The 22,325-nt window shown below is 40.2% G+C and overlaps 2 protein-coding genes across 4 annotated transcripts; one reads left to right on the top strand and one right to left on the bottom strand.

Moving 5' to 3' along the window:
* Positions 1-4,765: 4,765 nt before the first annotated feature.
* On the bottom strand, positions 4,766-20,869 carry LOC122642992 (homeobox-leucine zipper protein HOX11-like). 2 transcript variants are annotated; one of them, XM_043836623.1, is made up of 7 exons: positions 20,447-20,869; positions 19,991-20,355; positions 19,786-19,865; positions 19,301-19,691; positions 14,856-14,862; positions 6,963-6,973; positions 4,766-4,777 (listed from the first exon to the last, which is right to left on the bottom strand). In XM_043836623.1, the coding sequence occupies exons 1-4, from the start codon at positions 20,790-20,792 to the stop codon at positions 19,310-19,312; spliced, it is 1,173 nt and encodes a 390-aa protein (XP_043692558.1). In that variant the 5' UTR covers positions 20,793-20,869; the 3' UTR covers positions 4,766-4,777; positions 6,963-6,973; positions 14,856-14,862; positions 19,301-19,309. The 2 variants fall into 2 exon arrangements, with proteins under 2 accessions (XP_043692558.1, XP_043692557.1); XM_043836622.1 differs by lacking the exons at positions 4,766-4,777; positions 6,963-6,973; positions 14,856-14,862 and having other exon boundaries at positions 18,987-19,691.
* LOC122642991 lies at positions 10,258-12,528 on the top strand. Of its 2 annotated transcripts, XM_043836621.1 has the most exons (3): positions 10,258-10,402; positions 10,542-12,073; positions 12,295-12,528. In XM_043836621.1, exons 2-3 carry the CDS (start codon positions 10,737-10,739, stop codon positions 12,329-12,331), a joined length of 1,374 nt encoding a protein of 457 aa, XP_043692556.1. In that variant the 5' UTR covers positions 10,258-10,402; positions 10,542-10,736; the 3' UTR covers positions 12,332-12,528. The 2 variants fall into 2 exon arrangements, 1 of the variants encoding a protein (XP_043692556.1); XR_006330139.1 differs by having other exon boundaries at positions 10,291-12,181.
* Positions 20,870-22,325: the final 1,456 nt, after the last annotated feature.

The raw sequence follows: 22,325 nt of genomic DNA on the forward strand, positions 1-22,325 counted from the left end.
AGCAGGCATAGTAGTATTAGCTGCACTCTGGTTTGCTGTTATACTATCCCTTCTTCCTAGTAGAACCTCTTGGGTATATTTTATAATCTTAATATATGTTCTAATATAAGTCTACTTGAATAAGGAATCAGGGTGTGGTGGGTCCCACTGAATAGAACCCATCTAACCTAAAAACCCTAATCTTTCCTATAAATACTAGTTAGAGGCTGTAACCTGCATTAGTCCAAACTTGCTATACAGGGTGTATTGCTTTAAACAACCTCGTGCTTAAAGCCTAAACCCTAACAGAAGCGACCATGAAGGATCTCCTGCCTACAAGTAAACCCAATAATTTGTTCGATGGTATCTTCGACGATATGCTGAGCACGTTGGGGCACGTAACATTGTAAAATTAGCATCTAACTGAGTTGTTGATCCTTTGATCAGCATAGACGACACACAGAGGAGAAGAGCTGCGCCTGCTACTGTTAAAGTGATGGAAGAAGATGTTATACTAGGCATATACTGTAAGACAAAGCAGATATACAGAAATAGAGAAATACCTGTTATCGCACACCAGTTGCAGAGTGAAACGAACTAGAAAGGAAGAAGCACGGACAATCGAGTTGAGTCGTATCTGAAAGATACTTTCCTTAAGGATTTAGATGCCCCCTCTTCTGCAACGGGGTTGACCTTGCACCTTACCCTCCAAGATAAATACAACTCCTAAACATATAGGTTGCAGAACCTAATACGAGTACCAAGGATACCAAACGGCTATACAACCCTCTTATTACTTAAACGAAAATACGATTATGTCTCTCGAGGAGGTATTGCAGGGACAATACGTTTACGTTGTCTATATCGAATGCAGGCATGACATGGTGTATATATATAATACTGGAGTACCCTTTCATGAAGGGATACATCCGTATGAATACAGGTGATATACGTACATGGGTGTAACCCTTACATGGGAGGTGTGACCGTATGTATACCTCCACGTACAGGGAGGGGATGTAACTATTCATATATATGTATGAATAGACAAGTGTGGTTCAACCGTATAGATGAACCACGGGTGAACCAAATCTAGTTTTAAACAAAACATTAAAACTCCTATAAGGTTTTGTCCACACCCCACCCCACCCCGACCCCGACCCCGACCCCGACCTCGACCTCGGCCACGGCCCGGCTCGGCTCGGCGCACGCGCGCGATTCAAAAGCACCCCAAGGACCCCCCACACACTAGAGAGTAGGGTGTCTTCCTCTCCAAAAGGCTCACACCTTAAGGAAACAATCCTATATATATACCCCTCAAGTAACTCTCCCACAACCAATGTGGGACTATTCTTGAGCTCAATTCTAGCCTCTTGCACACAAGAGAGTATAACCAATTTCAAACAAAATAGAGGAGGGAAACAAAAGAGGAGGGAATGAAACAAAATACAATTTTGAAACTTTGACACACACTTGAAAAAGTGCTTTTTGAAACAAGTGCTTTGACCCAAAGTGCTTCTATAAAATAATAATACAACAATTCCCCCACAAGTTTCAAAATAGTGATACATATCGAGTGATAAGTATATTAGACATAGTAGGACACATCGTTGCAGGTGTCTTCAGGACTTGAACCTACACTAGGTCTGATGAACTACGCCACAGAGTACAGGTGAAGTCAGACTTCTTGAACCTTTCCTCATCGGTGTAGCCGACTAGTTCACCAACCACATCCTACTAGTCGACCGTATGTGATATCCCTTTTATAAAGATGGACATTTTTTTACTGGCCTTGTCCCCTATCCTGGTCTCATAGATGTTTAGAGAATTAGCTTATAAAATTCTCATTGGTAGGCGGCCTTACCTCCTACATCTATTTAGGTCAGTCCATAGTGTGCACCACAGTTAACACACCCCCACTTTACATGAGATCCGACTAGATTAAGAGTCTATAAGACTCATCCTCCTTCCTTTGTGGTGGTACTACTTTTCCTATCTACCTAGAATGAGTAAAAAATGTAGTAGTACTAGACAGGTCATCCAGTGACTTCGTTTGTACCCTTTGAACCTAATTCAGGAATTTACCTCTTCACATAGGTTGGGTGTCCATCACATGACCTATGTCATAGGCCTTAAGCTCATTCCCTTAGATGAATCATGAATTATTTTTGTAGGCAATGGTTTTGTGAAAACATCAGCTAAGTTGCTTTCAGATTTCACAAAATCAATAGCTATTGTTCCTTCATTAATAAACTGCCGTACAAAATTATGTCGTAGGTGGATGTGGCGCTTCTTTCCATTGTACATTTTATTCTTAGCTTTAGCTATTGCCGCTTGATTATCACAATGAAGTGATATCGAAGGCAATGGTTTTGGCCACAATGGAATATCTGCCATCAAAGTTCTGAGCCACTCTGCTTCAGTTCCCGCCTTTTCTAAAGCTATAAACTCAGCTTCCATGGTGGATCCTGTACCACAGGATTGCTTTACCGATTTTCACGAACACTCCACCTCCTAGTGTGAAAACATATCCACTAGTTGCTAATGTTTCCTTGGTATCTGAAATCCAATTAGCATCACAATAGCCCTCTAACACGGCTGGTTTTCCACTGTAGTGAAGGCCATAGGCTATCGTTCCCTTTAAATATCGCAATAATCTTGTCATGGCATGCCAATGCTCTATACTTGGATTATGAGTGTATTGACTCAATTTCCCAACTGCTAAAGCGATATCTGGTCTGGTGCAGTTCATTAGATATGTAACTGAACCAATGATTTGTGAGTATTTCTTTTGGGAGACAGGTTCCCCCAAATTCTTTTGTAAAAAACAATTAATGTCCAAAGGTGTTTTAACCGATGATAAATCATTATAACCATACTTCTTTAGTATGGTTTCAACATAATGGGATTGGGATAATATAATCTCTTTTTCTTTTCTGATGATCTTAATTCCAAGAATTACATCAGCCTCCCCCATGTCCTTTGTATCAAACTTAGACATTAAGAAACCTTTAGTTTGCTTTACAATGTCTAAACTCGTTCCCATTATCAACATGTCATCTACATAAAGTACGATGAACATACCTTTGCCTTTATTGAACTTACTATACAAGCACCTATCAGCATCATTTATGAGAAAACCATTCGATACAAGTACCGAATCAAGTTTTTCATGCCACTGTTTTGGAGCTTGTTTGAGTCCATAAAGTGATCTAACCAACTTACATACCTTATGTTCTTGTCCAGGCACAACATAACCTTCAGGTTGCTTAATGTATATTTCTTCTACCAAGTCGCCATTTAGAAACGCTGTTTTCACGTCCATTTGGTGTATAACCAAATTATACATAGATGCAACAGCCATCATTACTCGTATAGTAGTTATTCTTGCTACTGGAGCAAATGTGTCAAAGTAATCTATATTCTTCTTTTGTCTAAAGCCTTTTACTACTAACCGGGCTTTAAACTTATCTAGTGATCCATCTGGTTTCAATTTCTTTCGAAATATCCACTTAGTGTCCAATACTTGGGAACCTTTAGGTAAGTCAACTAATATCCATGTGTGATTGGCTAAAATGGAATCTAGTTCACTTTTGATGGCCTCTTTCCAAAACACGGCATCTAAAGATGTCACCGCTTTTTTATACGATAAAGGATCATTGTCTAAAAGATAGACAACCCAATCACCATCCGAAAAAGTAGCTTTCTTTTGCCTTTTACTTTTTCGTAATTGACTTGAATCACTAGATATAGGTTCAATATTCTTTGACACTTCTTGGCCAAAAGACGATACACTACTATCAACATTCCTTTCTAATAGGTTAGACTTAAGAGGAAATACATTCTCAAAGAATTCTGCATCCCTTGACTCAATGATATCATTTTCGTCAAACACATCATCTATGGTTTTAATAACCATAAATCGATATGTAGTATTGTGAGCTGCATATCCAACAAAAACACAATCACATGTCTTTGGTCCTAGTTTCCTTTTCTTTGGTTCTGGTATAGCCACTTTGGCTAGACAACCCCATACCCTTAAATGCTTTATGGTAGGTTTTCTTCCATACCATAATTCAAAGGGTAACAATCCGGTTTTCTTGTACGAAACTCTATTTAAAATATAACATGCCAATAACATGACATCCCCCCACATGTCTAGGGGTAACCCTGAGCTTATGAGCATTGAATTCATCATTTCCTTCAATGTTCGATTCTTCCTTTCTGGCGCCCCATTAGACTCAGGTTGATAAGGGGCGGTGGTCTCATGAATAATACCATGGTCCTCACAAAACTGAGAAAGATTAAAGTATTCAGTACCTCTATCAGTTCTAAGCCTTTCCACTTTCCTCCCTAATTGATTTTCCACCTCTGCCTTATAGGATATAAAAACATTACTTGCTTCATCCTTGGACTTAAGAAGGTAAACCATAGTAAATCTAGAGTGGTCATCTATGAATGTAACAACATATTTTTTACCTCCTCTAGATTCAAGTGACTTATAGTCACAAAGATCACTATGCACCAAATCAAGAAGGCCACTTTGTCGTTCCATTGACCTATGTGATCTTTTAGTGAATTTTGCCTCCACACATGTGGGGCACTTTGTCAATGGTTGCTTAATATGATTGTCTATTAAGCCTTTCTTTTGCATATAAGAAATATAAGATGCATTGCAGTGACCTAATCTACCATGCCATAAATCATAATAATCAATAAAGTAAGCAGAAGAAGCACTAGGCTTTTCTTTTATTATCTCAGAAACACTTAGTACAAATAAACCATCGCTAAGATACCCCTTGCCCACAAATACATCATTTTTTAGAACTACAAGCTTGTCAGACTCAAAAAGTAACTTCATTCCTGCCTTGTTGAGAAGCGGCCCTGAAATAAGATTGCGTCTTATTTCCGGCACATGCAGCACATTGTCCAAGACAAGTGTCTTTCCTGAAGAGAGCTTCAAAGTAATTTTTCCTTTGCCGATAACCTTGGTTGACTGAGAGTTGCCCATATAGACCTTATCATCTAAAATAGAATAACTCAAAAAAGAGTTTCGGTCCCCACAGATGTGCCTCGTAGCACCTGTGTCTATTATCCAGTCATTTGGCTTTTCAACCAAAAATACTTCGGTTATCATTGCTGCAAAGACTTCGTCTTCAGCAAGATTGACTTTTGCCTTATCTGGCAAAACCTTCTTCTTGTTCCTACAGTCTTTCTTGAAGTGACCCGGCTTGCCGCACATGAAACAATTTCCTTTCTTCCTCTTTGAGTTTGAACTTTTCTGAATAGGGTTGCCTTTCCTCTTAAGATTTGGTTTCTTCTCTGTTTCCACCAGATGGGCATTGGATCGAATGTATCCAATGGGCTTTTCACCTTTGTCTTTAATGAGGTTCCATTCCTCTATTTTGATGCGAACTACCACTTGATCAAAAGACCAGTCCTTCCTCTTGTGTTTCATAGTAGTTTTGAAATCCTTCCAAGAGTCAGGTAGTTTATCAATTAAAGAACTCGTGACAAACAGATCTGGTAAAATCATGTTCTCTTTAGCCAAATTCCCAACCATAACCTAGAATCTGTCTACTTGAGAAGAGATGGTTTCACCTTCAGTCATCTGGAAGTTCAGAAAATTTGACACCACATACTTCTTTAAGCCAGCATCTTCCAGAGTATATTTGTTGACCAAAGCATTCCAAATCATGTAGGCATGATCAAAGGAATTGTAAACATTATACAATTCATTCGATAGAGCATTCAGAATCTTGTTCTTGCATTGAAAGTCTGCTTCGATCCAAGCAACCCTCTTCATATCGAGATCAATATCCTCATTGTCCGGAGGCTTGGGATCAGGCAATGCAAACGCCACCCCTATTTGCGTTAATGCAAATTGCATCATCTGCTTCCACCGTTTAAAATTCTACCCGGTGAACTGTGCTATCTTATCAAACTCTGAGACTATTCTCAGTTTCTCCATACTCGGTTGTATGGTAGCAGCAGTATTTTGGGCAGCGACAGCAGTAGGTGGAAGGTCCACAGTAGCAGTAGTATCCACAGTATTATTCCCAGCCATAGTCTTACACAGAAAATAAGCCAAATAAGGTCTAAATCCTTAAGATTGTTATACTAGGCATATACTGTAAGACAAAGCAGATATACAGAAATAGAGAAATACATGTTATCGCACACCATTTGCAGAGTGAAACGAACCAGAAAGGAAGAAGCACGGACAATCGAGTTGAGTCGTATCTGAAAGATACTTTCCTTAAGGATTTAGATGCCCCCTCTTCTGCAACGGGGTTGACCTTGCACCTTACCCTCCAAGATAAATACAACTCTTAAACGTATAGGTTGCAGAACCTAATACGAGTACCAAGGATACCAAACGGCTATACAACCCTCTTATTACTTAAACGAAAATACAGTATCTGTCTCTAGAACGGACTGTTGCAGGGACAATACGTTTCTGTTGTCTATATCGAATGCAGGCATGACATGGTGTATATATATATTACCTTTCATGAAGGGTACATCCTTTCATGACATGGATACATACATCGTTGTCTATATTGAATGCAGGCATGACATGGTGTATATATATAATCTTGGAGTACCCTTTCATGAAGGGATACATCCATATGAATACAGGTGATATACATACAGGGGTGTAACCCTTACATGGGAGGTGTGACCGTATGTATACCTCCACGTACAGGGAGGGGGTGTAACTATTCATATATATGTACGAATAGACAAGTGTGGTTCAACCGTATAGATGAACCACGGGTGAACCAAATCGAGTTTTAAACAAAACATTAAAACTCCTATAAGGTTTTGTCCACACCCACACCCCGACCTCGGCCACGGCCCGGCTCGGCTCGGCGTGCGCGGGATTCAAAAGCACCCCAAGGACCCCCCACACACTAGAGAGTAGGGTGTCTTCCTCTCCAAAAGGCTCACACCTTAAGGAAACAATCCTATATATATACCCCTCAAGTAACTCTCCCACAACCAATGTGGGACTATTCTTGAGCTCAATTCTAGCCTCTTGCACACAAGAGAGTACAACCAATTTCAAACAAAATAGAGGAGGGAAACAAAAGAGGAGGGAATGAAACAAAACACAATTTTGAAACTTTGACACATACTTGAAAAAGTGTTTTTTGAAACAAGTGCTTTGACCCAAAGTGCTTCTATAAAATAATAATACAACAGAAGATGATTAATCTTTAAGTTAAAGGACGACGTGGGAATTGAATAACCTTCTTTACGTTGTGGGGCTAAGCTAAACTCATGCATGTACTGCAGACGACCAACACTTCTAATTACTCTATTTATAGATAAAGTTACTCACCATCACAATTAGGAAGATAGTGCTCTCCCACCATGAAGTTTACGTTGATTTTGAATCTTCTTTTCTACCAAAAAATTAAAAAAATAAATCTTCTTGGCTTAATAGATAATCTTGTAGTGGTTGCTCTTCGTCCAGTTATATTTAACTTAAATTTTATTAGATTTTATGGTAAAAGTCTTTTTGGATCCACCATGGAATCCATGGTTTACAATTTACAAACATAGATCAAGCTAGGTTGATTATCGGGAAAATCTTGATTGCTGGATATGTAGGGAACTGATCATGTGTCAAAATTAAGATTCGAATTGGTATTATTAGATTTTTCAATATTTTTATTTCTACGGGAATGTGACCTTATGATTGGATTTTCGATTTATTATTAATTCTTTTTTTTATTATTCATTATTATAAATACCTATTTCGAATCAATGAGAGAGTTTGATGCCTATGATGAGGGGATTCTTCCTTCACCATGATTGAAGGCAAAATCGATCCGAATAAGAGTGCACGTGAGCGGAGAATCTTCACGTACATGAGCGTATGTGAACGATTCACAACCGTTCAAATAGAATCCAATCTGTGAAAATATTCCATCTGAATAACTGTGAGTCTTTCACATACGCTCACGTACGTGAAGATTCACCAGACTCAGAGTACACATGCATCATACTTAATGAACACATGATACAAACAAAATATTCCATCCACGCATGAACATGAGAAAGTGATGCAAATATTTTTATTATTTTTTTACACAAATTAATTTCCATGTACTAATTTGTAGGCAGGGGGTCCTTCATGGGATGTTCTATTAGGGAGAAGGGATAGCACAACTGCAGACCAAGCCGGAGCCAATTCTTTGCTTCCCTCTCCATTCGAAAGCTATTAAGCTCAATCGTCTCCAAGTTTTCAGTCTTTGGCCTCAACATCACTGATTTAGTCACACTATCTGGTAACTGAAGGTTTAATTTTTAACCTCTAAGCTTCTAGTTTCCAAATACTTTTAGACATAAAATCTTAGGGAGAATGTTCTCTCTGTCAGGGGCGCAGGCTGTGCCCAGATACATGGGGGAGGGCGCAATGACCACCCTAGCCCCCTGAGTGGTAGGCCCATGTGTCTAGGCGCAGCCTACGCTACGGCACAGAGAACATGAACCCAAAATCTTATTACACCATGGAAGGTATATAAACATAACCTTAACCTTAACCTTAACCTTAACCTTAGTAGATTTTTTTTTTTTTTTTTTGTGTGAACATTTTCGGTGCTCATACATTCGGGGCATGGTCAATGTCGGACTTTTAGATTTCACCTATACAATTTCAGTGGCATAGGCAACTCGGACATAAAACAGACATGTCCACAAAATGATAGTGAGTCTACGATCATTTATCGGCCTACAATCGGCTCTATATGGGATAAAATGGGCTATAATCAAGCTAAATGCTTTTAAACAGACTAACGGGGCTCTAATCAGGCTAAATGATTTTAAAGAGACTAATCAGGCTATAATCGTGGGTTACTGGTGCCAGTTGGGTTCCCCGAGGGCTATAACCATACACCACTACTGACCCTTTCCGTAATCAGGCTAAGCCCTACTCCAGGTCATTTACTAATCTGTCAGTCCAACCAATTGGGCTGCTGGTGCAGGCTAGCATTTGACACCCCTTATACAAACTGTGAGACAGACAAACTTTTAAGTAGAGATGTAAATGAATCATCGGAATCCGCTTCTATATCCGTGTTCGTATCCGTTTAGCACTATCTAAATCCATCCAAAAGCTAAACGGATACGGATACGGAAAGACTATAGCTATCCGAAAAGCTATATTTACATGAAAACAGATAAAATATCCGATCCATAGCCGTGTTCGTATCCGTTTAGCACTATCCAAATCTATCCGAAAGCTAATCGGATGCGGATGCAGATATAGCACTATCCGAGCCGGATCTGATCTGTTTACATCCCTACTTCTAAGTCCGATGGCTCCTTTACCTGCTCTGAACTAAATGGGCTGAGCTCAGGCATGGAATACAAATAGCTCTATTCACAGTTCAGCCCACAAGGCCCACTAGGCCAAATCCACTTGGACCAGCACTGTTGTTTGAGCTTTGAAGCCCGCTGATAGGGACAACTTTGTTGTTGACTTCTGACTTAGTGTGTTTCCAAAAAAAAAACCTCTTGCCTGCCAGACTGGGCATGAAGAATAAGATTAGACACGTGGCCGGCTTTCTCTTGTATCCCCATGAATGCCAAACTTTGAAAGCTGGATTGGACGGTTGCGATGATTCCAAATTATGGACGGTTAGGTAAAGCCTTTTTGTAAAGTTTGTATTTGGAATCTTACATATTCTGACAGAAGATGATGATATGGTGATGAGGAACCCTTAATCTTTTCTGTTTTTTTTAATAGTAACAATAATTGAAGATAGAGATACTTATATTTAGATTCGAATCTTACGGTCCAAAAGACAGATGATCTTCGATGAGATGGACACCGAATTAGGTGGTCCCACCCATAGTTCGACCATCATGGAAGATTTGAAGATCCTCGGAAATGTCAAAGGCCGAACAGAGCCTTACGTCTTCCGCAGTTTCGCGCCAACATCTCACAGGTCACAACCAACATCTCACAGGTCACAAATGACAAATCATAATCAGTGATTTTCTCTCTCCTTTCCGTAGATCTATTAATCTACTTTGAATCTCTGTGGAAACCAGATCAAAGGAAAAGAAACCACCTTGTTGGCCATGGAGGGTGGTACTCTTGATGAAGGAAATTTAGTGAGGGAGAGGAGTGGTTTCCTTCTGCCTAAAAAGCCGTCTTTAAGGTTTCTGCGGTGACTTGATTTGAGGTGGTTCTTGTTCAAAGTAGGTGGCTTCGTCTTTTTCTTTTGGTTAGGCCTCAAACCAAGGAACCTTAGTGAGAAAAGGAATGTCTCCTGATTAAAATCTTGTGTCAAGTTTCCAGTTTCCACCAGGACTTGAGTCCGATCGTCTTCGAAGTGGGTGTGCTTCGATTTCGACTCTATTTCTCTCTCCTTTTGATCATTTCCATCAGAAATCGTTGAAATTGGTAAGAGAATTTGTCTTTTCTCTTGTTTTTTGTTTTTGTTTTTCTTTAAAGAGCTTTGAATTGAACCATTAGCGTGTGTGATTTGTTTCTCACTTTCTTCTTGGGTGAAACTTGACATGAATGAAACCTGTAATTTAAGGTTCTTCTTCGACGGGGACCCGACCAAGTGATTGCAATCCTTTTGGTAATCTTGTTGGTAGATGACTGAAACCCTAGATTTGTAGTTAAAAGGATTATAATTTGACCTTGTAATTGATTTGGAGGAGAGGGAGCATTATAGCTACAATCTCCAGAAGCATAGCTTAGGGTTGATTTTGTATCTTTTTCTTTCGTGATGGGTGCAGCGAGGGACGACATTATGGATCTTGATTTAAATCTCGGCCCTTCTGATCCGCTATCCCCCAATTTCGACCCGGAATTAGGGCCTCTATCGGCTGAACTAGGAGACATTGGAGAACGTATTCAACAACTCGAAGCAGTCACAGTCAGGGCTAGGCATCGTTGGAGGTGGAGACAAGGGCTCCCACCTGAGGCGAGGAATATACCGGTGGAAATGATCGTCAGCTCCGGTAGCACGGGCGAACTGCAGATTGGGGAGGGCAGTATAGCTGCGGAGGATAGATCCACTGATAGCAATAAAACATGCAAAGGGAATGCAAGTGATATACTAGCCAAGGCGTTGGGGAAGAGCAACGATCCAGAGAAGGGTAGTGGTAGTGGTAGAGAAGATGGTGGTAGTTTCTTTGAGTGCAACATATGCTTAGACATAGCTAAGAAACCTGTCCTCACTTGCTGTGGTCATTTATTCTGTTGGCCCTGTCTTTATCAGTGGTTACACATTCACTCCGATAGCAAGGAATGCCCCGTGTGCAAGGGAGAGGTCACAGATATGAACATTACGCCGATTTACGGCCGTGGAAATGATACCCATGAGCCGGAGAAGGAAGACGAGGAAGGATTGAAGATCCCTCCAAGACCCCATGCACGGCGGGTAGAAAGCTTAAGGCAGTGGATTCATAGGGCTGCTCAAATTGAGGATTCTTACTTTGCTCAGATGATTAGGCGACTTGGAAGTAGGTTTGATGTGATGGGGGAATGGACTCCACCTCAAGATCTTGATGCTGCTGATGAGATGCCAGATATGCCTCCTAATTCATTATCCAATAGGATTATAACTCCAGGAATCCAACCACCAGATAGACCTAATTCATTATCCATTCTAGCTCAAATGCGGAGGCAGGGTTCAGGCCGATATTCACTTTTAGAACGGAGTTTTGGTAGACCAGAGCCAGAGATAATTAATTTAACACAAGGCTCTAGTGGCAGCTCTGAGGCAGATGGCATCCGGCAACTTCCATCCCTGCGATCTGTGAGGTCACAATCACGAAGGGCTGCTTCAGTTTCACACCTTTCCTCTGCTGAAAGACTGGTCCAGGCATATTTTCTTGGACACCCCATGGGAAGAAACAATACCCATTCTCCACTAGTTGAGGACAGAGATTCTGTTTCCAGCATCGCTGCTGTTATACAGTCAGAAAACCAGACATTGGATAACACTGCAGAAATAGAGTCGATGATTTCACTTTCCTCTTCATCCTCCAGAAGAAGAGCTGATGCTTCTAGGGCTTCATATGTGGACAGTGGAATTCCACGTGCAACTAGACGGAGAAGGTTCAATTGATATTTATTTTTATATCTAATAATTGTCATTCAGAGAATTTCTGAGAATTTAAGGCTTCTTCCAGAAGTTAGTCAGCTTACATTTTTACCAGCAGCTGTGTAAGTGGAAATTTCCTTTATGCATTTTTCACCTTATTCTTCAAATTGTTCTTTCCCTTGTTTAATTATGCATTCTAACTCATCGTGTTGTCTGTGTTTGGTTTTTATTGCAGCTCACTGAAGTTTCACAGCGAGCCAAGGTTGTGCTGATGCTGAGAGACTCTAGACTTTTGCTTTTCTCCTCAAAGGAGAGAGTTTGCTTGTTTCTATTTGTAGACAACTCAATTTGTACTGTAGAAGCAGGCAAAATTATGGTGAGTGTTGTACATCCATTTGCAAGATTCATGCTTCATGCATTTGTTTCTAATGGTATACTTGGTTTCCATGGTCAAAATATTTTGTGCAAACTTCCGCTTGCCCCTTTAGGCTCTCCTACAGTTTATATAAAAAACTTATTAAAAAAATAGAGGATGGCTAGGTGTTAACATTATTCTGGACTGTAGCTTGTCTTCCTGGGCTTCAGACATTGGCTGCCTTTAAACTGTTCATCCATTTATGTTCCGTAATACTCACTCTTATATGTGTTCAGTAAACAGCTATATATTGAAAGAAATAAATTGTTAGTAGGGTGATTTTGGTCATATGGGAGCACTTTGTTTCCAAGGAATAGTTAAATACTGGATGGAAGCTAATTTGTGACCATTCCATGTTGAAAGTTACTCCACGAAATCAAGAATATAGCAGTAACTAGCTTTGAAGAAGAATGCACTTTGTGAGGAGTAAGGTTGTGAAACACCAATCGAGAATCATTTCTTTGTGCACCCAACAACAGATTGTAATCGTTAGGGTACCATCATACAGTGGGTACTTATTTGTAGACTGACATCATACCAAGAGCTATAGCCTCGAAGGTCACTGAATAAAACTGGGAATGGAAGGGGACAACAAATTCACTCAATCTCAATTTCAGCTTGATCTCATGAAGGGCAGTGAATAGAACTGAGGACAATAGGTTGTCACTTATAAAGGAGAAAGGGAGGGTGGGGGAGAAAAAGAGACCAAATAAGGCAACATAAAATTTTCTGAATATTTTTATATCTTTGAAAGATGTGAATGATTATTCGGGAACAACTGCCATTTCCCCCCCCCCCTCTTTTTGTAAGGGGGGATGTGAATAGGTAGCAACAACTTTCCTTGTTCAATTTGTTGTCAGAAACTTCAATTCTTTACCTCATTTGGGTTATTTATTTAACTGTGATCCATCCTCGTCTAATTTCATGTCTAGGTAGTTTCTAGGATTGACAGTTTTTCAGTGCACAGTTGCACGCATTTTAGCTAACATCATATGAGGTTTTTTTCCATGTGCAATGCCTGCTTTGGAGTGTCATCTTGCCCCTCCTGTATGATGGGCCACTTACTTCCGTAATTCCATTTACTTTATGCATTTATAATATATGATCTAAACCCCCAAGGGTGTAGCTCAATCGGCAAGGGAGACCTAAATCCGACATACATCCTAAGTTCAACTCCCCTTAACCCCATTGGGGTCAGCCTCACGGTTTCTATGGTTCTCATAGGATCCAGTGCGGACCTGGTGTGTGGGGGGGGGGGGGAGATTATATGCATGTGCCGGGGGGGACTAGTTGGGCCAAAGGTCTGGATACCCTCATTAGCAAAAAAAAATGTTGTGTATTTATAATTTGATCTTGCTTGTAGCCCCTACTTCTTGTTAAAGTTTGTACTGATGACAGTAATAACAAGTTAAACGATCAATCACAATTGATATCTTCCGTTGTACCTTTGGAAAAGATACTAGTTTTTATAATATATTGTAGGCTTGTGTTTAATTTTTTCAAGGATTCAAGTATGAAGACAAATTGGGAAAACCTCTACAAGAAGGTAAGGTTATTACTTGTAATAATGAATTTAACAGCTGTCCAATGTTGAATAAGAGTGGCAAAATTTGAGGGGCAGCAAGTGGATGAAATTTATACATCACCCATTATCTCTCAAATTTAGGCTTAACATTACTGAAAAGCTAAATGTTGGATTTCAAACGAATATTTAATAAATGGAATCTAGTCAATCAATACATGATGCAGTCAATGTTGTTGGGAGATATTGATGTTGGATCAGCGATGAACAATTGGAAAACAATAGCTGGTGGGTTGAGTTCAATTTTCAAAGCTTTTAGTTGATGTTACAGATCTAATCTGCTAGCTTGGCTTGGAGACTCTGCTCTTTCAGAAATTGCAACTTCAGTATTGTTGAAAGTCCAACTCTAGAGGATGGTTCAATAATCAAAACAGAGCGAAAAAGATCAAAGAAACAATTGTTAAGTGATGATTTATGGTGTATTTGGGAGAGGGGGGGGGGGGGAGGGTAAAAAGGAAAGGTGGTGATTCATGGTGGATGTTTCAGTGGTATATTTCTTTGCTTGTAATTCACATATTAATATTGGAAAATATCTGTGCAGATGCCTCTGCCTTGTGTGACAATAGGAAAGGTGGCTGGGTAAACAATCATTTAGAAATACAGACTGATTCAGCATTTAGGGTGCTACTGTTTCCATATCTGTGAAGTGAAATGTTCGAAATATTATCTGCATTCATTAGGAGGTGCATCTTGATGGGAAGGTAAGCATTTGGAGACAACCCTCTCACAGGGAAAATCCTGGTCAATCATGTATAATGAATCAACTCCTGGATCTGAATATTGTTATGGCTCCTCCAACCTGTCATAGGGCTTTCTTAGCAGTTAATCAGATATGTTATTTGGTATTATGGCTTAAACTCTGCACATGACCACATGGATTGAATATTTATGGTAGAGTTGGACTGGAGAGAGATTGTCTAGAAAGAATCACTCGAGATGGGAAAATGATGAGGGAGTATTTCAGATGTATGACAATAGTAAAATGCTGGAATATTTGGCACGGAAGGGTTGTTAATGGCATGCGAAAGATCCTTGTTTGCATTCTCTCTGATCTGGTGGTCTGATTTGCCCAACAAACAAATATAGCCAGTTCTGTTGGTTGGTTTTATCATCCCCGGTAAAGTCTGAAACACTTAAAAATTTGTTCCAGACAGGAGAGATCGTCCTATGTGCTTTTTTATGTATTGTTTTGTGTGATTGTGTTTTTTTTTCTGTCTTGGATTTGGAGGGTAAGGTTAGGGTGTGGCTGGCGGAGAGAAGGGAGTAGCTGGTTATATATAATGCTTTGAGCCAGTGGCATAGACGAGTGGACCATTTAAGTGTGGTAGAATGGTTTCATATATAGGAGGGCAGCAAGATCATCTCATGTGAAGAGGAGAGAGAGAGAGAGAGAGACGTACCCTCCCCTCCCCTCCCCGGGCAGCTCAAAGAACCCTTTCCCTATATATTTTTTTTGGGTGAATGGAAAATTATATTGAAGAAAAAGAAAACAAAAACAACACATCAGCCACAAAGGCTAGACAAGGGGAAAATCCCAAACAAAAGAAACAGAACAATCTTCCAATGGATGATAAATAAAAAAACAGGGGATAAAAACACCAGGGGAGGGATATGGTCAAACGTAAATTAACTTTCCCATTCCTAAAGAAATAGAACAATCTTCCAAAAGATGATACATCAGAAACAACAGAAAGGAGAACCAACTCGCAAAAGGAAGGATACATCAAACCACCAGGGGAGTTATATGGTCACCCATAAATTGTCCCATTCCTTGGAGCGAAGGTAGTACCGGGCAAATCTTAATCAATAACTACGTCTAGAAGTATATTCGCCATGTCCATCAGAATCATCATCCTTTTCAAGGCCATAATATGTCATCTTTCTTTTCTTTGGATGCTAGTCTGCCAGATTTTTAGAATCCTTCTATTCTTCTATGATGTTATTACCCGACAACTTTGCTCTACAGACTCCTAATAGTTCCCTTGCCTGTTCTTCTTCTGAGGATCTTACAATCCTATAACCCATAAATTCTGAGACAAAAGCATTCTTAAAAATAATGACTGCTGCCCATCCCGCCTCTTTTGTTGAGGAATTAAAGGTTCCATCTGAGATTACTAGTAGGCAGGCTAGTTTAGTGTTGCAGGAGTAAGTTTATGTTGGAGCTTACTCCCTTCCCTATTCATTGTGTATAGGGACAAACAAGATATGTAAATCCTTGACCCAATTTGAGATGCAGGACATAGTTTGATAGGGATTTGGAGATTTTTTGTTTTTTTTTTAACAAAGCTTGATTTCTGGCTAACCATAGAAAATAGACAGTACTGGCCAATGATACTAAAGAGAACAGAGATATCTGATGCCCACTCGCGCCCATCCTTCAGCCTGCAGTGAATGGATTCCCACTCACAGTGGCTGAAGGAAAACTCGGTCCATCAAATAATAGGAAAACATAGACCACTCCCAATCCTCATTAACAGCAGAATTCAGTTTGTTGAAACCACCAATGCATTCCTGAGTTCCTTCTCTTTTTCCTTGTCGAAGCCTCTGCCAAACCCTCTTAATTCAGAGATGACAGTTACATTCTCCAGACCCTGCTCGAGTATAGACTTAGTTTGTACTTACTGAAAGGAGAAAAACATATACATTTGTGAAATCGCATGTCAGCAGGCATAGGTGAGCCGTGAACCCGGGACATGTAATTTTTAGAAATTTTAATTTGGAAAAAAAATCCATAACATCTAACCAAACTTTGCATGCATTGAAGAGAACTCAGGTTTCTCACTAACCCAGATCCAAAATAAGACAGAGGGATTGATCTGGGAACCCATACTTTATTTGGATTGGGGTCAGGCCGTTGTGGAACCTCAAGCCATCCATAATTTTCCACTCTTTTTCTCTCTCCCTCCAGAAAGGAGCCTTAAAATTTGTGATTTTGGTCTAAGGGAGAAAGAATGCTAACTGGTGTTGTGCCTCGGCGTGTACCTGCACCCAGACACAACCCAGCGTGAAAAGACAAGTGCACCACTGGTCCGTTCCGCCCTTCCAGAGGTTGGTCTTTTCGTGCTAGGCTGTGTCTGAGTGCAGGTACACGCTGCGCCCAGCTATCGGTTAGCGGTTAGCAGTTAGCATTCCTTTTCCCTTGGTCTAATTAGGGTGAGACTAGATTGAATTTGGGATTGTTTGAGACTTTGAGCCCTCCACTTGTGGAACCTGAAGCGACTCTTTCTTTCCTCATAGTATAGACTCTCTTTTCTCTATCTCAAATGTGGCAGAGCATGCATTAAAATGGAAAGAGGAAAATAAGGAGGTACTAAGGAGATCGGAGAGTTCTCCTTCGAGAGTAAAGAACCAATATATAATAATAGTAACCTAATTTTAACTTGGTCCTCCCTCTTTTTCTATCTGTTAAATAAAATAAAATTCCCCAAGGCATTCCCTTCATTTCCTTTTTTTTTTTTTTTTTTTTCTTTATTTATTTATCTGGGGTTTAATTCAATGTGGGAGGAAAGATCAAGGAAATATGATTCATAAGCAAAGTCAAAAAACAAAAAACTCATCATTTTTCAAGACTTCAACTCCTCTCTCCGTCTTCTCTCCATCATCTGTTTTCTAATTCCTCCCATTGTGCCGTTTTACCTCTCAATCCCAATCATTTTCTTGCGTGTAGAAGAAGATTGCACCCTTCGCTGCCCATCCTTTCCCCTTTCCCCTTTCCCCTCTATAAAAGTGACCTTCCATTCATTGACATTCCATACCATGCTTCTCTCTCTCTCTCTCATCAACTTTCTTCCAACTATAAAACTCCATTAGTTTGGTTGCTTCCCAATAACCACAAGCTGCAAGTTGATGGGATGCGGACCTCACTTTCCTGGGCTTGACCAAATTCACTAAATTAAGACAGATATAGCCATTTCAATCTTGATGAATCAAACCCTTTTGACAATTAGTTAATAAAAGAGAATAGTACTGGACAAACTACAGTCTCTAAAGATGGAAAGGTCCATACATCCACACATTTTGATTGATGAAAAAGTTAAGTGCCTAATTATTAAAATTCCAAGAGGCTCTCTCTTTCCATTATGATTAATTGAAAAAAATTGGAAGAAGAGATGTGTATACTTGCATCAGCAAAAATAGACTTATCTGTTCTTACTTTGATATATTTATATGTAATAATACTAACACCCATCTTATCCTTATAGCTTATAGCATCAAAGGTTCAAAGATCAAATCATTTGATGACATAAATATAAAATAATGGCGGGTTTAACTTTCCATTAAAGTTAATGTCTCATTGTCTCCCTTCCAAGTTCCAACCTCAAAACAAACCATTAAAGAATCCAAGTTAGGCAAGATAGATTTCAACCCAGTAGTAGTAGTCATTATTATAACCCCATTAGTCATTAACACACAAACTTATGTCCTCGGTTCCATTTGTATTTATGGTTTAGTTATCTATCATGTCTCCTTCTTCATACTTTATTATGTTATTTTATTTTATAGATCTTATTAAAATAACCACACAAAAAAAGTTCACAGCATGCCGTGAATGAAGTAAAGATCCAACCCCCCCTACCCCACAACCCAATTCATCTCACAAGCTTTTCACACATGCCTCAAGTGACATAGGCAATGAGCTCAACGTTTTAAAAAATTATCTGAAATGCAAATCTTGAAATCAAGGGCAGTAGAGAGGGGACCAAATGCTTGTCTTGTTATTTAGTTCCAGATAATCCAATCCAATGGTTCGCTCCTTCTCATGTAATAGATGAAATTTATATCATATTTGCCAATCAAAACATCAAAGACTGAAGACAAATTAATGTGAATTTCCTCTGATTTTTCCTGTTGCAACTTTTAATACAAAGAGCAGAGAAGCCATTTAAATATCACCACAACCCCGCCCCCCCCCCCCCCCCAAAAAAAAAAAAACATTTGTTGATCTAATTCTCTGTGCTCGTCTCTGTATGTGTCTCTGTCTATCACTGAACCTAATCTTCTACCCAAATAAAGGCCCAAAACGAAGAATGTATCAAAAGTTCCCAACTTCATGATCTCTCCCTAGAAGAACACAACCCCACTAACTAAAAAGGTATTCTTCAGAAAAATCTCATAAAGGAAAAAAATTTCTCAAAAGTCGAAATATTTACACATCAGACCAAAGAGGCTAAGAGCCCATGTCAGAACAAACGGCATGCACAGATGGATGGATGGATGATGGAAGGATGGACAGATGGGTGGATATGGTGGCGCTCATGAAGCAGGGGACGGGTGGGCATGAGCGTTAGAGAAGGGATAGAACCTGGGTTTTGTGAGGGAAAAAGCCGAGGTGGGTTTGCGAGTTGGTTTCATGGACGTGGCATCTATGGTGGTCTTTCCGGTGGTGGTGGTGGTGGTGGTGGTGGTGGTGGTGGTGGTGGTGGTGGGGGTGGGGGTGGTAGAAGCGGTGGCCACTCGCTCGCATGATGGGCACATGGAAAGGGTAGTCGCCGGAAGCTGCATGTGGAAGGGATGGGAAGTCTTCAAGGCTCTCAATTCTTGCAGCTCCTTCTGTAGTCTTCTGTTCTCCTCCGTCAGTGTCTCGCAGCACCTCTTCAGATACTCGCAATCCACCTCCGTCTGTTTCAGCTTCGTCCTGTTATTTTTTCAATTTCAATTTTTTCAGAAGAGAACTTCAAGATAAAAAAAATTTAGAATAAATCAAACAAAGATAATGAGAAATTAGATACCTGGCTCTTCTGTTCTGAAACCAAACTTCTACTTGGCGAGGTCGAAGATTGAGCTGTTTTGCAAGAGCAAGCTTTTGTTTCTGCAACATTTAAGAATTGAGAAAACGTAAGCCAACATAAGGAGAAGAAAAAGAAAAAAAAAACTGTTCTTTTCCCCGATTCGTTTTATTTCTTCTTTCCTTCTCTATTGCTGCACATTACTTACAGGGTTGAGAGTATTGTGGACTTTGAAGCTCTCTTCCAGAAAGGCGGACTGTTCTTTGGAGAGCCTGAGCTTCTTTCGAGCGAGGCCGTTCTCGTCCTCGTCACTCGCTCTCGAGGAAGCTCTCTCAGTCGTATCGATATCGTTAATGGCATCGGCGTCAGTGGGTTCAGTGCTGTATCTTTTGTTGTTGCTACTGCTCCCTCCTCTGCACATGGAGAAATCCATCTGGAATGACGATAGAGTGCTGTTAGGAGAAGATACTACCGCCCCATCATCGGCTTCCTCCGTCGACGGAAACCGATTCACATCGAACCCTCCAGCAAGCGCAGCCCCCAAAAGAGCCGAAGAAGCCGCATCTTGATTCCCTGCAACAGAGGAAGAGATCGATAAGCCAAACATTTCAAAACCCACCTCCCTAAATATCCGTTAAATTTTTTTGCATGTGTCTATGCATACCATTTCGAGTTTGCCATGGCAAGCCCAACTGAGAAGAAGAAGAAGAAGAAGATGGTGGATTACGAGGCACAGGAGCAGGAGGGAGAAGATCAAGTTGGAGGGGCGGATCTGCAGAGACTCTTTTCTCTTCTCTGTCTCTTTCTCTTTTTCTTTCTCTTTCGTCCCCATCTCTGATGATAATTCCTCGTTCCTTATCCTCTCCGATTGCATCTCTTCCATTGATCTCAACAACGCCTAAGGCCATACAAAATCCTAAACCTGGGTTAATGTTCATCCTTGCAGCAGTTGTCTTCTCCACAAATGGAAATGGCTTTGAAGCTTCGCCTAAACTCAGAACCAACTCCATCTTTTCTCTCTCTCTCTCTCTCTCTCTCTCTCTCTCTCTCTCTCTGTGTGTTAAAACAGCTCCTAAGGAGGAATGTTTGGATTGTAAAAGGACTTAAAAGAGAGTCTTTATAGAAGGGGGGGGGGAGAGAGAGACCCTATCCGAACTTTTAAGATAAATATTATAAGAATTTATTTATATAAAATAAAAGGATATTACACCTCAGTCCTCACTATCACACAGGACACACAAGAAGAAGAAGTGAACGAACAGCCCTTTTCTTCTGCTTTTTTGCGAAACAAAGTTTGACCGACAAACCCAGGTTGACTATAACACGTGAAATCCTCCTTCCTTATTAAACTAGTTTTAAAGAAAAGTGGCTAAAAATTATAACTAATTGAAAGAAAAAAAGAAAAAAAAAAATACCAACATGGGTGGACACAGATTAGGAGAGAAGGGAGGTCACATGATTTTGTAATAAAAAAATTAAATTAAATTTAATTATTAATAATAGAATTTTTAATTTGAAAATGAGAGAAAGTAATTATTGTTAAATAATAAAAATTAATTATATTAGAAGAAAAATAAATAAAGAAGGGGAGTTAATCCAATCCATCTAAACCATGGACCCACCGGAGCAAATGAGAGAGAGAGAGAGATGAGTCACTGAGCAGAAGTAACTAACTACTCATCATGTGCGGTGCGATTGTGCGAATCGCGATGCGCACCCCGGCCCTTGCCTTGCTTTGCTTTAAACGGCTATAAGGCCACTTGGCTTTGTAGGATTAGCTTAAGAGGAAACTGACTTGGAATTTTTCAGAAGAGGGCGTTACAACTTAGGCTATGTTTGGATACCAAGAGGAATGAAGGAGAAGGTAGGAAGGAAAGTCGAATTTTTTTTGGTTGTTTTTTACAGTCAAAATCTCGAGAAGAGAGTGAGATGGACAGAGCACGGGCTTTGACCCAGAATTACCCTCCCTTTTCACTTTAAATTGCGTTACGCTCCCAAGAATTAAAAAGAGGTGAGGAGAACTGGGGAGGAGAGTAGTGGTGCATTCATGGGTGGAGTGAGGGTGACGAGGAAGTGACAGAATTGAAGCAGAAGCAGCAGCAGCAGCAGCTGCAAGGCAAAAAAGGAAAGAAGGGAGGAACATGCGGAGGGGGATGAGGTCACACATGTCATGCTTTTAGGGTCATTGCAATTATTGATTTCATGCGAGCAAGCAGAGACTTTAATGATAGGTTTTGGACTTTAGAGGATAGCAAAGAGAGAGAGAGAAGAGGGTGGTAGACCCATCACCCATGGTCCGTCCGGCCATAGTTGTAGTTTTATCGTGTCGGGCACCCGTATTGGATTGATCCAACACACATCCCTACACCTAAAATCAGGAATATGGATCACAGATGAAAGTCGAAGAATAAACGGAGAGTAATGGAGGAGAGGGAGAGAGAGAGAGAGGCATGAATTATGAGGAAGTGGTGGAAACTAACTGAGCACAACCCACCATACTTTACCACCTCTCCCTATCCTTATCACGCCTCCCCCACCCCCTT

This window comes from Telopea speciosissima, chromosome 10 (genome assembly GCF_018873765.1).
Source record: "Telopea speciosissima isolate NSW1024214 ecotype Mountain lineage chromosome 10, Tspe_v1, whole genome shotgun sequence".
In the NCBI taxonomy this organism is placed as follows: Eukaryota; Viridiplantae; Streptophyta; class Magnoliopsida; order Proteales; family Proteaceae; genus Telopea; species Telopea speciosissima.

Excerpts from the sequence above, each read along its gene's own strand:
- LOC122642991 (XM_043836621.1), top strand. The coding sequence starts at position 10,737 with ATGGGTGCAGCGAGGGACGACATTATGGATCTTGATTTAAATCTCGGC. Across the intron at positions 12,074-12,294 it reads CGTGCAACTAGACGGAGAAG|CTCACTGAAGTTTCACAGCG; the intron begins GTTCAATTGATA and ends TTTTTATTGCAG.
- LOC122642992 (XM_043836623.1), bottom strand. The coding sequence starts at position 20,792 with ATGGAGTTGGTTCTGAGTTTAGGCGAAGCTTCAAAGCCATTTCCATTT. Across the intron at positions 19,866-19,990 it reads TCCACAATACTCTCAACCCT|AAACAAAAGCTTGCTCTTGC; the intron begins GTAAGTAATGTG and ends TAAATGTTGCAG. Across the intron at positions 19,692-19,785 it reads TTTCAGAACAGAAGAGCCAG|GACGAAGCTGAAACAGACGG; the intron begins GTATCTAATTTC and ends AAAAAATAACAG.